Here is a 16,760-nt window from a genome sequence, read left to right on the forward strand (position 1 = left end):
TTCTGTGGGGACAGGCTGAGAGAGTCAGGGTTGTTCAGCCTGGACAAGAGAAGACGCTTCTCTTGGAATAGCACCTTATTCTTCGGAATATCTTATAGCACCTATTCTCTTTGGAATACTTGTAGCACCTTCCAGCTGTTTGCATAACTAAGTTACAAAGTTGTTTGTATGCCAGCAGGATTTAATTAAAATCCTGAGGTTTTTCCTTCCTACGGTTAAACATGTGCAAAACACAGTAAATCCTTTCACAGTAGATCTTGTTGTAGCTGAGTTCTGCAACGTCCAGGCATTGGTAAAACATATCTTACATGTAATACAGATAGAGCTGTGTTCTCAGTCTTGGACACTGATTACCAAATGCTGTTAGTTGCCCTATTGCAGACCCCTAATTTTTTCTAGAGTAGATGTAACTTATAGATTTTTGGCCATAAATTGAAAAGAAAGTTGGCATCTTTCAAGCCTGCTCCACTTAGTTCTGTCTAGTTTTTCCCCTCTTTTTTTCCACTCAGTTACTAACATTCTCATTCTCAAAAGACATTTATTCCCTTGTATATTTATCTGGATTTGTTTGTTTGATAGTTGTATTCTGCGTTACCTTTTTTCTTCTTTCTGCTTTCTTTGCATCCTCATACTGTTTTCCTGTTTGTTCCTCAGGCTACTGCATTTATGTGTTAGACACAGTAGCCTCCCTAACTAGAGCAGGAGGGTTCCAGATTAATTTTAAAGGCTTATCGCTGTGCTGGAGAAAAACCCACAACAATTTTACTGTTGTTGAATTACAAGAGGTTTGACAAGACGAGGAGTAGCTTTCACTTTGGATTAGCATCTCATTTAGAGCTCAGGGAACGGCTCAGTTTTATATAAAAGTAGTAAATTTTTGTACTGTAAGGAAGAAAAGAAATTCCATGTGGGCACATGTGTGTATCTTCTTCAAAAGCAGTTCCAATGCAGTACCTTGTTGGTGCCCTGAAATTAAGGTGTTAGAAAAACCCTTTCACAAGAAAACTGAGAATTAGAAGTGCAAAGAATCCAGTGTAAGGTACAAAATGCTGCTCTGAGCACACAGTTCTTATCTCTGGAGATGGTCCATTGAGCAGCAGAGTCAGCTGTGGCTCATAGTGAATACCTGCTGTGGTTCAGCAAGCTCCTGATGCTTACCTCTACAATTCCTTTTATAGAAGTCACATTCTAGGAAATAAATTCTACAGCAAAAGTTAACTAGCTCAGATAAAAATCATATTTGCCTAGAAGTACACCTATGTGTATTCTTCCTTGTCTTTTTTGGAGATGCCAAGTATGATGCTTTAGTGTATAAATCTGTTTCGTTTCTAAAATGCTGTTTTGGGACCCTTGGCATGGTTCCATAACACGCAAACATGTAGTGCAGGATAAAGCTGGGAAACTCATCAGGAATATAATTCTCCTCACTAAAGCAGCTTTTTTACTGCAGAATACAGTTCTCCTAATGACACTTGCTTAGTGCAGTTCTGTGTGATATTGTGTTGGATTTATGGGTGTTGTTTTCCTAAAGAGCTATTTGGGTAGTCTGTGCTTCAGTGAAACAACTTTTGTATGTCCTGTAACACATTCAGAAGTGGAATGAAGTAGAACATTTGTCTAGAGTTTTAATGTAAAACAAAGTTATGTAGTGAGCTTTCTTCTTCTACATGGTGGAGTGAAAACTGGCTCATTTCTAACCTGGCTCCAAGATTTCTGGTTTCTGAAGTCACCCCTATGGAGGTGATGTTAGATTTGTAATCCTGTCTCACTTACAGTGATGCTGCCTTAGTGACAGTAGGCAAAGTGAACTAACGTCTTCAACTTAATTCTTGCCCTTAAAAAACAACACTGTGAAGAACTAAGCATATTTAAAGCTCTTGTAATGTTATTTAGCTGCTGGAAATAAGAATAACATCACAGGGCCAAGCACTTAGACCACCAATGTAAGGAACTTCTGGTTCAGTGATTAAGAGACTAATCTTTCTTGGAAATGCTTTGGAAGCAATTTTTCTTGGCTACTCAGTATAAACATACTGGATAATATGGTTTCATGTCTGTTATTCGCCTTCTGAACTGGTTATGTATTCAATTAATACTGTTTTCTGTCTGGCAATGTCTATCACATCTTAAGTCTCAAACACACAACTAGTTTAGTTAAACTCAGAGTTCAGTTAATCTTCCGACCTCAGAGGGTTTAGTCACTGTCACTAACAAGAAGCCATGTTTCAACCTGCTTACTGCCAGGCAGACCTCAAGTGTGTAAATTACCTTGGGCTTTTCCACAGCACCCCCACTCATCCCTCCAGCACCAGTACTGCGTTTCATGGGTGAGAGTGGAGAGCTCCCATGCAGGAGGAGGAGGAGGATCATCTGCAGGAATGGTCTGTACTGAGCTGGGCATTGCTCGAGGTTGTGTTGCACAGCACATTGGCTGCAGGAACCTGCCTTGCCCAGAGCTCTGCTCTCTTTGACTCTGCTCTCTTTTGAGTGCTCATGAGGCTCAGCACTGGCATAGAAATCACAGAGGTTTTTTGGAATGCAAATGCCATTAATACACTCCATGTTTTCTTCTAGTTTTCAGCTTTAATTACTGTTAATTCAAAAGCCTAGTACTGTTCAAAATATTTGAGTTAGACTCCCTGGGGTGTGAATACTTCAAAGCATGCTGTTTCCTTATTGATGGCTTAGAATCACAGATAGGATCCTCTAATAATCATTTTGATATGCCATGCGAATGAATGTGAGAATTTTCTCCTTAGCCCTTGTCCTTTTCTGTTATAATAACATTGTGGTGGTGACATTTAAAGTGTGATAGCTGTAGGCAAAATCTGTAACTCATATTAAAACCCAAATAACAATGTTTCTCAAATGTCTCTGTAGATGGATGGAGGTCTGCTTGGATGAAGAGCTGCCCCCAACTACGGAACTGGAAGAAGGCTTAAGAAATGGTGTTTACCTTGCCAAGCTTGCAAAATTCTTTGCACCTAATGTGGTGTCAGACAAAAAGATCTATGATGTGGAGCAGGCACGCTACAAGGTAATAACTTTCTCAGTTCTCTCACCAGGATGACAAAACCCAGCAAAGTTTGTCTTCAAGCTCTTAAAGATTCCCAAGCATGGCTGGTTAGCTTTCTGTATCTTTCTTTAAAGGCTGTAGGGACTAGATAGAAGATGCACAGCTGCAGGAAGCCTGCATGATAAGTTAGAAATATTCTACCCTTAGAAAAAATGTTTTGGTGTTGCTTCAAGTTTTTAAAGCTGCACAAATTACACTTCTGGCTCGATGGAAACCATGAGCTTTTCAACTGATAAAGTTATTTCTCATTAGGAATAGAAGTCAAAAGCAATTTGACAACTATTTCAAACTTTCTTCATTTTGTATGTTGAAATTCACTGCATTTGATCTCTGTGTTTGTTTTATCAAGTTAAACAACAAGAAGCCAAAACCAAGCCACCAGTAACTGAGCTTAGCTTGTTCCCTGTGCAGGCTTTTGCTAACTCCAAGAACCATGATAATACAAAGATACGTACATTCATGCACAGTAGTCCCACTATAGAATGCATTATCTCAATATGTAGAGGGGGCAGAAAAAATTCATTGTTAAGAATTCCAGTTACATTTACATATTTCTCTTGAAAATCTCAAAAACTTGAAATATTCCTTTTTCCCTTTACCCTAAAAGTTAACATTGAAAATAAAATAAAAATACATTCCCACTGTATTCTTGTGCTGCTTGTATAGGCTTTAGGTAGGGTCAGGTATTCAGGTAGAACTGAAGACTTTCAACATTTCCTGATCTGTTCTTCATGGTAGTGCTAAGCAGTGCTACAACTTCTGTGTTTTGGTTTCTTGTCTTTGACATCCAACCTCTACTCCCAAAGAATACTGAAGGACTGTACAAATTTCTACTTCAATCACAGTCCACCCTGATGTGTATAAATCTGCCTTATGTAACATGAAAGAATGAGCTGAACTCAGCGTGGAGCTGTTTATGTGTTAGGATGCTTCATTAGCAAAATTGAAGCTGTTACACTTTGGTCTCTGGGTTCAAATAAGGGAAAATTCTGTGAACTCGGCTTCAGGATATGAAACTGGGAAAAAACAGGAGGATCAATAAATAGAGAATTTTCTTAATGTGACTTGCATAATTTTCTATGTTTCCAATAGAGATCTGGCCTTCATTTTCGACACACTGACAACACTGTGCAGTGGTTAAGAGCAATGGAGTCCATTGGTCTGCCTAAGGTAAGCCTTTAAATATCAGCAAGGAAATTTAAATAAAATCATTGACTCAAATCATTGGGTCACTGAGATCCCCTATCATTTGCTTGAGCATAAACAGTTCCTTATAGTAAGTCTACAGGGAAGGGGTAATTCAAAAAACAAATCTGAGGAGAAGGTAATGCGGAAAGCAGTGGGAGTGTCAGTGCTTTGTTGCTGCTGGCAGTGTGTGTGGGCTGAGGCAGGGACACTAGCAGTGTGTGAGTGTCCCTGACAGTGCTTGAGCTAGCTCAAACACTTGATATCTTACTGCTAATGCAGTCTCTTGGGGGGGGGGCTAGAAGGAACATGGTTTAAAACAGAAAACTTAAATATTTGCTTCCTTTAGGTTACCTCTTCGCGTCGTGCCTCTTGCTGCCTCCTCCTCTTACTGTACGTGCCAGTTTCTCTGCTTCTACCCTGTTTCCAGACTGTTCTTGCACCCTTCAGTGCATCTGCGTGACTGTGCTGCTGCTCTTCTTCCTCCAGCTGCTTTCTTGGGTCACCTCTTATATTTACCTTCCTCCTTGCGGGTCTTCACTTGTCATCTCCCCCCTCTGCTGCTGTTTCCGGGCACCAGTGAGTCTGTTTTGGATGAAAATCCTTTAGGAAAGGGCTGTGTGCAAACACCTGTGCTGCTTGTTAGTGCGTTCTGGCAGCCACACACAGGCCAAGGTGAGCAGTTCCCCACCCCAGGGTGCCTGGGTGCCCACAGCCTGGTGCTGCCCGAGGCACTGTGGTCAGGCACAGTGGGGCTGCTCAGACAGCTCCTTGAAGGGCTGAATGGACCAAGGGTCAGCTGCTGTAGGCAAACCTGCTCTCTGCAGGTGCCCATAACAAAAAGGGCACTCATGACTGCCGTCAGCAATGCCAGAGAGGCAGGAAGGTGTCCTGCCCTTTCCAGGTCAGGCGTTTTTTTTACAGTTGAGTCCTTCAGCCCTCTGTTCAGCTGGCTGATTTCCACCCTGCCAACTCTCCTCTGAAAGATTGTGTTTCTGTCGCAAAGGATGATCATGGCCAAAAGCTTTCGCAATTCTCCCTCACAAAGCTGTTTTGAGCAGATGATGAAGAGGGCACTGTGCTCCTGACTTACTCAGTCTGGTCCTATTAACCATGGGACAGTGCAGCCCCGAGTGACCAGCCGGGGCTGGAAGCATGCTGCCAACTCTCACGGTTAACTAAGTCTTTTTATTATATTTCTGTGGAGAAACAGTGTTTAGTGACTGGGACCAAGGCCAGGAACAAATTAGTGGTAGAACCAGAACTGGAACTTATGATGTGACTTCTTGGCTAAATTGCTTAATATTCCTCTCTCTAAATATCTTCCTTTGCAAATGATGTATTCACAGAATTAAGGGCGCTGGCAATTAGAATTATGCATTTTTAAACCATACTTGATAGGTTTGGTTTGTAATGAGGCTTTGCAAATTGTAACTTCATTCCAGATTTTGCGTGTCTGTAGAGGACAAGCACTACTGGCTGGGCTTATGCCAAAGAACATTTTTAGAAAATCTTGTTGAAATGCTGCCTGCTCATCTTCCTTTTCTCCCCTCTTATTAAGTAGCTTTTATGCTTTATTTAGCTGCTCTTTATGAAAACTACTGATTAAGTTAAAATAACATCAGAAGAGATGTGACTCATGGCTGTATAAAAGTAACAGCTGAAATTCTGTAAATTTAAGGTATGGTTCTGCAGAGTAAATGTTTCTGCTCAGTCATAAGTCTTTTAAGTGTGTGCTCTTTGCTTTTTAGATCTTTTATCCAGAGACTACGGATGTCTATGATCGGAAAAACATCCCTAGGATGATATACTGCATTCATGCTCTAAGGTAACTGCTGACACCTATAAAAGTCAGAGTAACTGCCAAAGTTTGGAGTGTCAGTCTTGAAATGGTTTCAGCATAACCAATGTACCAAAATCTGTCTGAATTTTCAAGTTCATTAGTTAGAAGTTGGAGACGAAAGTTGAATTTTGTCAGGTCTATTGGACAAATGACTTTCAAAACAGAAATTAAGGACTACTGAATTTAGCACATACATCCCTCTCTCAATAGTACACCCCCTTGCAAAATTAACATACAATTTCAAAACACATACTTCAACAGAAATCAAACAACTTAAGAGAAACTTAGCAAAACATTAGTAAAACCACGGAGCAGACATGCTGATCAGAGTGAAAATAATGATGAACTGACGTATTTCTGTCCCAAAACTGAAGCAACTAATTATTGTATTCTGTGATAATTAATGTAAAAATGATACATTCTCAAAGCCTTCAAAATCCTGAGCAACTTGACTTTTAATGTAAAATCAGAGAGGCCTTGACTACACCATTGAAAGTAGTGATTAAAGATTTTGTGCTCTGCCTTAAGGATTTTCTTTATGTTTAGCACAAAAACATCTGCCCTGTGCTGTCTCTGGTGTGATGGGCAGTGTTTTTGGCAGACAGCTCCACCCTCCTGTGGCTTTTCTAGTTAATTTCTTGCACATAGAGACCTTTCCCTTTAAATATTTTGGGCACTTTAATATTTCAAAGAACAGAATTAACTTGCACTCCAAACTTTTTTTCTCTGTTTCTAATGTTGTTCAAAGGCACATCAGCTGCTCCAGGGCTGTAAGACAGAAACTATTCAATACATGCTTTATTGAAGCTTCTTTAGGGTTAATCCTTGAAATGATGTGCCCACTCTTGCAGTCTGGGATGTGCACTCACTCCCAGTAAACAGGACTTACTGTTACCTGTAATGTTTACTGTATTTGCTTAACCTGCCAGGTGTTCATACTTGACAGCCCAGTATATTTTTGCCATCTTTGACAAGAGTTGCCCCTTGAAATTGTTGTACTTGGTGTACTATTAACTGGGAATTGGTACCAGGACTATTTGAGGGTGTTCTTGCCTGTAACTTGGTAGTGCAGTCTGTTCTGACAGCAGGTGCCTTGTGCAAGCTTGAAGCGATTTCCTAAAGAGAATATGTGGGGCTACAGCCAAGCCAGGTCAGAGCTGACTCAGGGGCTGTGTGCCCCCCTCTCCCCAGCTGTGTTATGGGCCAGCTCAAATGTTTTGCAGGAGGTGCAAGAACATACTTAATTTTAATATTTGCTCTCTCATGTATATAGGAGATTATTAACTCTGGATTTGAATGCTACGTAAACAACAGCATCATCAAATATTTTCTTAATATCTGCTTTATCATTGCAATGGCAATACCTCTTATCCTGAACTGAGGTTTACAGTGGATTGACCTGTGGTAAAAATTTTCCTTTCTCCATCTTGGCATGCCCCAGGATTTATGCAGTACCAGAATTAGTCTGTGTTGTCTCAGCTTTTACTTCAAGTTTGTCCTGTTTAAATTACTTTTTCTTGATGCATTTCTTGATCAACACAAAGCTCCAGCTCTGTCTCTATGTACTTACTATGTTTTTGGGGTTCTTTTTAGTGCTATTATTTCAGAAATGGACATTATATCAAATGTGTCATGCCATACTGAAGGGGAATGGACCTGGAATGCTTTTATTTATTATGCTTTCCCCTGAGATTGTAGGCCCCGTGCCTGTATCCTGTGCAGGATGTAAGAACAGAAGAAGCAATGATTGAGCTATATTTCCATACCTTAAATGGTAAAATGCATGCCAGAAGTCCTTCACTTTAATCTTTCAAATCAAACTTCAATCTCAGTCACACAATGTCACGCAAGCTACATTGGAAGCTGTTTGGGAAAGAATAGAATTAAGCACAGCATGCTTTGCTTGGCCATCAGTGCTCCCAGGTGGATTGGCACAGAGGAATGCTGAGCTGTATCCGAAACCTATATTTGACATCTGAAATGATAGTATTTTGCAGGAAAAGTCATTGGCTGTTTATTGTTTTGCTGATCTTTTGCTGCTAGAAGGCCTGAGGATAGATGGGTACTCTAAGCATGATGATTTAAATATAGTTTTAGGATATGTCCTGATTCAAGACTGAAATTAAGACCTTTGTACTTAAAGCATGTGGGATGACTTGAGCTGTCAAATACAACACTGCTCTGGCCAGGAAGGAGCTACTTAGCAAACAATTTCTTATTATATTCCTGTTGGATGTAATAGCCTCTTGCTTTTCTCTCACTGAAACATCAATACTTGAAGTATTGACTGGGCTAAAGGCCAGGAAAAATTAGTGGTAGAACTAGAACTTCTGCTTCTGACCTGAAAAATACAAAGGCATAGATTCCATTTCTTACACTATTTTTTTGCTGACAGCAGACTTGTGTTTATTCGTGCACTAAATGAGGTTAAGAACAGCTTCATTTAAATTAAGATGCTAAGTGATTCTTCTTCATAAATAGCAGTGCTTGGAGATATTTTCTCATTGAAATATTTAGTTTTCAAATTATCTTTGTGAGAAGATCAGTGCTATATCTACAGAAACTATCTCTCTAGAAGCTGGACTTCTTCAAAGTATTGTTTTCCTAGGAAGCAGCAGAATAACAAGCATGTTGTAAAAGAAAAAACATGCTATTTTCATATCTATTCTTCACAGCATGTTGTACATGAGCTAATCATAAAACAAGTCCTGGCAACATCTGCCTGATATGAGATGCAGTTCTGTGTGGGTGATGCTTTCTATTGAAAGGCGTTTCACCTAGGAACTCCTCTTTCTCCTTTGTTTTCCCCTTGCTCCTGATGAATTCAGTTTTCTTAACCACGGGGATCCCTGCTTTTGACTTTGTTTTTTCTGCGGTCCAAGTTACACAACAAAAGCATTAAGCAAGCTGTTTCAAGGGAAATTATAGGTTAATTCAGGGAAGTGTCTTTGTGTTCTCTGCAAGACTTGAAGAACATTTTCAGCACCATCTGGTGGTTAATAAGCTTATCCAAACAAAGGAGTATAGGAAATACCACACATGGTTCAACATCCTTCTGGAAGTGCTGAACAGCAAAAAAAATATTCTTTAATGTTCATAGCACTCTTTTCTTGTATCTTTTTATTGTGGTGACCCAAAAAAGAGTCAGCACCATCAACTGCTGATTTCCATAACTGTTTGTTTGACACCCAGCATTTCAGACAGGATTGTGTCCCTGTCTCAAACTTGGAGCAAAATCTTTCTTCACTCAGAAAGACTGGAAGGCCGACCTGGGTAACAGAGGAACCTGGTTCCTAACTATAGCCTTCTAAAGTCTCTGTGCTTTTTCTTCCCCGCGAAACAGCTAATTTACATTTTAGCCAGATTTGAAATATAAGAATGGTATCAGCAATTGTTTTGAGAAGCTGTAAAGGCAGATTGACCTACCTGAGATCCTTTGTTGTGTTCATCTAGATGGGGGGCAGGAGAGAGGAGTAGCTGTGCCAGCATGGAAGATAAATGAGGACTCCATGTGCTCCTAAATACGTACAACAGCTACAAACTACGTGCTTTGAAATGTCATCCCATAATTTGCTAGTAGCAAAAAATCCCCTCTACAACAAAATACAGAAGGAATATATGCTTCTCTAGAAACAAAACCCCTAAAACACAAAGCACATTTGCAATGAATGATGTTGGGGTGAAGTAAGTTTCAAAAGAGGTGAAAAACAATCCTTTTGGAAGAACGTGTTATTTAAGTAACACGATAGATTTTTACAACCTATCTTTTTTCATTCTTTCTTGCTTAACTGACTTGTTTATTGAATTTCACTGATAAATTATAGAAACATCGGTCCTATGTAGGTAGATAAGTACATGCCTTGTGTTTCGAAGCTACTGACAAAATATGTATGTATTCAGCTGTTTTATTTCCAATATCATCCCAGAGCTCTAGGAATGAGTGAAGGTATTTGTCATGCTATATTGAATTGAAAGTATTCTTGGATAGTACATTAAATCAAGCTTCTTCATTTTCCAAAAGTAAAATAGCTAATGACACAAATATATTGAGATGGTGTTGGGTGGACTTACAGGTCATTGTTCCTGTACCCTTAGTAAGAAGGGTGTCAGTGATTTATGTCTTCTTCTGTTAGTAATTACAGGGATGTAATTAATGCAAGTTAAGCTAGAACATAGATCCAAAGATAGAAGCTGTGCTAAAATGCTTTCAGATCTTGATTTTCCCCCAGCACTAGCTTTTGTGTATCTTTTCCTACCTTTCACTGAGGCTTTCTTGTTTATACATCCCCTGTGACCTGATACACAGACAGTGCCTCTCTCTCAGAGGGGCTTCTTGGAAATAAAAGATTTCTCTTTCTGTAAGATTTAAAAATACAGCATAAAGAAAATTGAAGTGTCAATTTATTCTGTATTGCCACATGCAAGTCAAGGGTTAAAGGACAAACTTCCTTAAAAGTGCTTTTCTCTTGTACAAAAAGCAAACTTCTCAACTACATGCAGAACTTTAAAGCCTAATTTTCTTCTTTGCAGTTTATATCTCTTCAAACTAGGACTAGCTCCACAGATCCAGGACCTTCTGGGAAAAGTAGACTTCACAGGTAAAAAAATGCTTATCAAATCATATATTAAATGTTTTTTTTACACTGAAAATCTGCTAACATTGTATATATTTTCTATTATGGCCTCGCTCCTCTGACAACATTGTTATAAACACTGTTACAAATTAAACAGGCAGGAGGCTGCACGGGAGGCAGGGAGTTTTCATTGAATGCTTGTCGTGTCATAAGAATCCTTCAAAACAGGGAGGAAAACTGCTCAGAAGCCCTGCTCAGAAGCACTTCCAGAAACATTTTTGTAGGTATGGTTATTCACAGTGAAATTGGCATGCTTCTGTTCTGACAATATTTCCTTTTTGGTTTTTTTGGTCTGAATAGAGGAAGAAATCAGCAACATGCGAAAGGAGCTAGAGAAATATGGTATCCAGATGCCATCTTTCAGTAAAATTGGTGGGATTCTGGCCAGTGAATTATCAGTGGATGAAGCTGCCTGTAAGTGTGACTCCTGTTCTCTACCAAATGCTTTGACAGAATGCTAACAACATATTTTCTGTGCTCTCATTCACTTAGTTGCCACCTCTTAAGAGCTAGAAAGGAAAGCAAACAAGTTTTCACTACCACATTGCTTCATTGTTACAAGGCCTCTTCAAAATTTGCGGTCTGAGGTTTTTTGGTATCTCCATTGACCCATAGGAAGTGCTACCAAAAGCAAAGATTTCTCACAATATTTTGACGATTTTGTTTTTTATGTTTAATGTTTTCTGGTAGGTAGCGCTCCTCTAGAATAATGAATCGACCTCTGTGAGTGCCTCTGCACCATATGAACATGGTGCCTTCTCTGTGCCCCCTCTTTTTATTTTTTGCCTTTTGCAGTTTTCCTACAACACCCAAGCAGGTTGCTGTGAGGACAAGTCACTGTTCCAGACAGAGAACTCTCTCACATATGGTGTTGTATGTTTGGAACTTGCTTCCCTGGGCAGCTCTCCGTCTGTCTGACCACGAGGTGTGACCCACTGCATGGCAGAACCCTGCTGGAGGGTAGGCTCTGCTGGACAATTAGGGCTCTTTTGAGCCTATCTTGAGCAGCTTCCATTCAAAACCAGATTTTTTTCCTGCTGCTCATGCCTATTCATGTGTAAGTCTTGGTGTTTTTCTCTATATCACTTTTTTTGTGTGTGTGAAATGAAGTGATACTTTACCAAAAAAAATTGCTTGAGTTTAAATTATATGAAATCAAGTGCATTCCCTTAAATCAACACTTGAGCTCTAGTTATTTTAAGATCCTAGTCTTTTCAGAAGAGTAAACTGAGGAACAGAAGGGTTGTCTTTGCTACTTTATTCACCCCTGCAAAGTGGCAAGCTGATTCATGATATTACTTAGTGTGCTGAAATTTTCAGAGCCTAACTTAAAACACACTTGATGTTGATTCACATTGTCTGTGTTTTATATTTTGAAACCTGCTTAATGTGTGCATGCTTCACCAAAGCTAGATATTAAAATGCTGCTTTTTAAAGTGGCAGAAGTTTTTTAGCAGTTTTTTAGATATTTAGTGACTACCAAGCACTTTTTCAGGGAGCTCCCTCCACTGAAGATGAAAGGGCTTCCTCCCCTGAAGGTGAAACATCCTTCACTGAAAGCCTTATTATAGTGTAAAGGGCTTCCTTGAGCTTGTGAAGTGTTTTCAGTCTTAGAAAAGCAGGGTTTCCTGATGCTGGTTGTGTCCCTCTGAGCAAGGATTGTGCTGTAGATAACATGCTCTGCCCTATGACAGGAAACATCTGCTGTGGGAACCCTCACACACTAGGGAGGCTGGATAATGGAGATCCTGCCAAAGGAAGGGGTCTACCATCCTTCTTCCTAAGTGGAGTATGCAAAAGGAGATAGAAAAGTGGAACAACTGCTGATGATTCCTGCTCTGCTGCCAGCAATAGTATAAATCATCATGGGAAGACTAAGTTGAGGTGCTTTCACAGAGGGCTCATTCTGCAAGGAAGCATCTCTCTTATTCCAAGCTTCCAGCCTGCTCTTTCAAGTCCAGTCAGGCTTCTCATTGTTTCTCCTGGTAGGTGGTTCACATCTACCAACATCTGTTTGATTCTCTCCTAATCTTGAACATATATTTTGACTGTTTTTTGCTAGCTCCATTTAGGTTACTGATGTTTGGGTCATGTATGTGTCTAAGGACAGTTTTCTTAGTCCTTTGGAGTGGATTTGGATGTACACCGAATCACAGAACGCCTCAAGCAGGGAGGGACTCGTGGACAATTGAGTCCAAGTTTCTGATCTGCACAGGATTACCTGAAACTAAACCATACAGCTAAGAGCATTGTCTGGATGCTCCTTGGACTCTGTCAGGTTTGATACCGTGACCGTTTCCCTGGGGAGCCTGTTCCAGTGATTACTGCCCCCCCGATGAAAAACCTTTTCCTCCTGTTCAATGTGAACTTTGTCTTTTCACAAAGTTCAGTGACAAATGTGCTTCTCTGCTTGTGTCTCCTCCACTATACTAGCTGCTAAGTCAGCGCTAAGCAATGGATTATCCACCAACAGCTATGCAAGTTCCAGTAGCTGCCATCTCTGAGGGTGTATAGCTTCACTTCATCCTTCATTTGCCCCTGTTGAGTGTTCAGTGATATGATCTTTTGTCTGACTTCCCTAAATTTGTACAGTCTTTTTTTCTTAAAACCTCAAATTTGAAGCATCTCTGCTTTCCTTCATAAAGTAAGAGAAATTAAAGTCTTTTGGACTCAGATATTTAGACCTACAGTTAAACTTAATCCAAATAAGCTCTTTTTACTGCATGCTTTTCTCCACTTTAGCAGCACAATGCAGGGCCACATAGAAAGTAAGTATTGACAAAGTAAGGAGAGATAGTCATTGTGTTTTCCCTTCACACATCTCCTTGGTGGCATGAAAGTAAATCCTATGCAAGCTGCTGTGCTGATAAATGGGGAGCTGCAAAGTTCCTCCTTTGAGATATGATCTAGATACACAGTTTTCAGAAATTTTACATTTTGTGTAGTAAAGTCTGTAAAATATTTGAGATTAATGTGCCACCAGACAGGCACTGGGGTCTCTTTGTGGCATGAAGGCCCAGATATAAAGTGCAGCTCTAGTGCAAGTCCTTCATACAGACTGATCTTAGGGCCAAATGTGTTCAGGGAGTAACTGGGAGGGATATGTTAGCTACAAATCTACATCTAATTCAGCTATGAGTGGTTTTGAATTTGTACACTCACGCAAATTTACTGTGTGAAAAAGTGTGAGATTTTGTGACTCTTAAATTCTTGGAGTCAACTATTTGTTTAGTAGATGAAGTTTTTTATTTCTCAAAGGAAAGGCTTAACATTTAAGCTGATCAGTGTCTGTGATGAGTCCTATGGCACTCTTTTCCCTTTTTCCTGTGTTTTGAGGACCCTGCAAAGCCTGCTGGATGTTTTTTGCCTCTGTTTGAGCTCTGCTGTCTTGTGGCTTTGCAGGTGACAGGAGGAGGGACCATTACATCAGAGTGTCTCATGTGCCAAGGGGGTCATGGAGATCTTGATGTGCAAAGATCCATCTCAGGGAGGCTCAAATGTGATGCGCAGGGCTGCATCTTGCCTGTGGGGGAAGGGTCTTAAATGTGCTTTTCCAGAGGATAAGTTTAATGGAGCTTCAATTTCCTTATTCTTGTGCAGCATCTCTCAGATATACTCAGTATATATTTATATTATATATATTTATTTATATATATTTAGTAAATAAGTATATATATTTATTTAAATATAATATAGTACTCTTATATGGAGCCACATAGCTTTAAGATAAAAACTACCAAAAATATTTTCAATTCCTACATGTAATTACCTTCTAAATAAAATACAACTTGAATGATAAAATATAAATCATGTTTTATTTTCTGTCAGTAAAATAATAACCATATCATGGTTTAACCTCAGCCAGCAGCCAAGCCCCACACAGTCCCTCACTCACTCCTCAACCAAGATCAGAAGGGTAAAAGCTGGAGAACTCATGGGCTAAGAAAAAGACAGTTTGATAGGAAATGCAAAGGCCACACACACAAGCCAAACAAACCAAAGAATTAATTCAGTACTTCCCATGCACTGGCAGGTGTTCAGCCCTCTCCAGGAGTGCCAGGCCCCATCACATGTGATAGTGACTTGGGAAGACACACTCCATCACTGCAAATGTCTCCCTCTTCCTTCTCCTCCCCACTTTATACTCTGAGCTTGGTGCCACATGGTCTGGAATATCCCTTTGGTCAGTTTGGGTCACCTGTCCTGGCTCTGTCTCCTCCCAGCCTGCCAAGCCCCCCCAGTCCCTCCCCAGTGTGGCTGTACCAAAAGCAGAAAAGGCCTTGGCTCTGTGCAAGCCCTGCTCAGCAAAAACAAAAACATCTCTGTATTATCAACTCTGTGTTCAGCACAAATCCAAAACACAGCCCCACAGCAGCCACTGAGAAAAAAATTAACTCTACCCCAGCTGAAACCAGCACCCCCGTGTTCGGGGGAAGGGTGAACATGGAACAGACAGCAATGTGCCACCTTTGAGTAAACACCAAGTTCTGCAGTCTAAAGGAAAAATGGTGTGGAATGTTCAAATCTGTAAATTATTGAACATAAATCCAACACTCCTTTCAAATAAATCAGAAGAAACAGTGACAGCTTTGACTTTTTTTGCTTCCTGAAGTTTAGGACTGTGCTTTCAATTTTAGTGCATGCAGCTGTAATAGCAATCAACGAAGCTGTGGAGAAAGGAATAGCCGAGCAAACCATCGTGACCCTGAGGAATCCAAATGCAATGTTGCTCAACGTGGATGAGGAGCTGGCGCAGGACTATCAGAATGAACTCTTTGATGCTAAAAGGAAGAAAGAATCAAATGCAAGACTCAAGGTAGTGGTGTTTTATTTGTACTCCTAGTACATGTGTTTCTTCATGTTTCTTGTCATGCTATAGCATTATTATTGCTCTAAAAATTAACTTAATTTTGAAAATTATTACAATTGGGAAGAAACCTCCACTTTTAAGATAACTAAGAGAAATAATAGTAATGAAATAAGCTAAAAGCCAATTTTATAAGAATATGATTACTGTGAGTATGATGCAGCTTAACTTTGCCCAAAGGCTAAATATACCAGAAGACTAAATAGTAAAAAACCCTAGTTTTCTTCCATTAATTGCTTTAGGAAAAACAAATCTACTGCTCAAAAAGTTGTAAACACAATAATACCCTTCTTTGAGTATAAAGTATAACTTCTGCCACAGATATTTAATGCGAAATTATTTGCTGTGTTCTTTTACCTGAGAGCTAATGGTCTCTATGACAAAGTGCCAATTTCCTCAGTTCACTTAGTCAACAAATTGCTTTACAAATGCATTCAGCAAATGCTTCAGCTGATGCAGTTTTAATGACTTTGGCTAAGAGCTTTTCTCTCTGCAAACTGTTTTGTGTGAACTAGCAACAATTTTGTTTTCTTAGAATGGCACAATTTCTGATGAAGAGAGAGATGTCTACGAGGAATTGCTGACACAAGCTGAGATTCAAGGCAATATCAATAAAATAAACAGTAAGCTATTCTGGATCCTCGTGGATGTGTGCACAAAATATGTCATCTCCCAGATTCCAGTGGAACGCAACTAGAGTCCACCTGAACAAACAAAATATTTCTTTGGAAACTTGTAAAATATGCACAAGTGGCTAATATCTGTCTACAACTGTTTTTGTCATGCTATTCCTTCTCTACTAATCCTTGCAGGGGGAGGGGCTAATTTCTGTTTGTGGTTTTTGCTGTAAGGATTCCTCAGTTCAGAATCAAATCATTTATTGCCTGCTCTGTTTCTTTATGTTCTTTTTGTGTGCAGTATACTGTAAATTTTGACCCCCTCTTCTATATAGACCCAAAATTAATTCATAGACTTTTGCTTAGCTGTGGTTGAACTGCTTCCACCCAGGCTCACAGAGAGCCAGACTCCCTTTGTAGGACTGGACATGAAAGAGGTCATTCTCTGCTAGATAAAGATTGCCACCCTAGCTGGCTTTTACAAAAAGTGAGATGCTGACAGCAACGGACTTCTTTTCCCTAGGAAAGCTGTATTTGC

General features: G+C 39.8%; 1 protein-coding gene across 1 annotated transcript in view; it reads left to right on the forward strand.

Moving 5' to 3' along the window:
- IQGAP2 (IQ motif containing GTPase activating protein 2) overlaps positions 1 to 16,760 on the forward strand; it is a 123,100-nt gene that overhangs the window by 61,022 nt on the left and 45,318 nt on the right. Inside the window, exons 3-9 of the mRNA XM_054282706.1 lie at positions 2,881 to 3,037; positions 4,169 to 4,246; positions 6,013 to 6,089; positions 10,635 to 10,702; positions 11,039 to 11,152; positions 15,376 to 15,554; positions 16,141 to 16,228. Coding sequence (XP_054138681.1) covers positions 2,881 to 3,037; positions 4,169 to 4,246; positions 6,013 to 6,089; positions 10,635 to 10,702; positions 11,039 to 11,152; positions 15,376 to 15,554; positions 16,141 to 16,228 — 761 coding nt within the window. The remainder of the gene's footprint in view (positions 1 to 2,880; positions 3,038 to 4,168; positions 4,247 to 6,012; positions 6,090 to 10,634; positions 10,703 to 11,038; positions 11,153 to 15,375; positions 15,555 to 16,140; positions 16,229 to 16,760) is intronic.

This window comes from Melozone crissalis, unplaced genomic scaffold (assembly GCF_028551555.1).
Source record: "Melozone crissalis strain CALT ecotype California unplaced genomic scaffold, PUWL_Pcris_2 ptg000005l_1, whole genome shotgun sequence".
NCBI classification, from domain to species: Eukaryota; Metazoa; Chordata; class Aves; order Passeriformes; family Passerellidae; genus Melozone; species Melozone crissalis.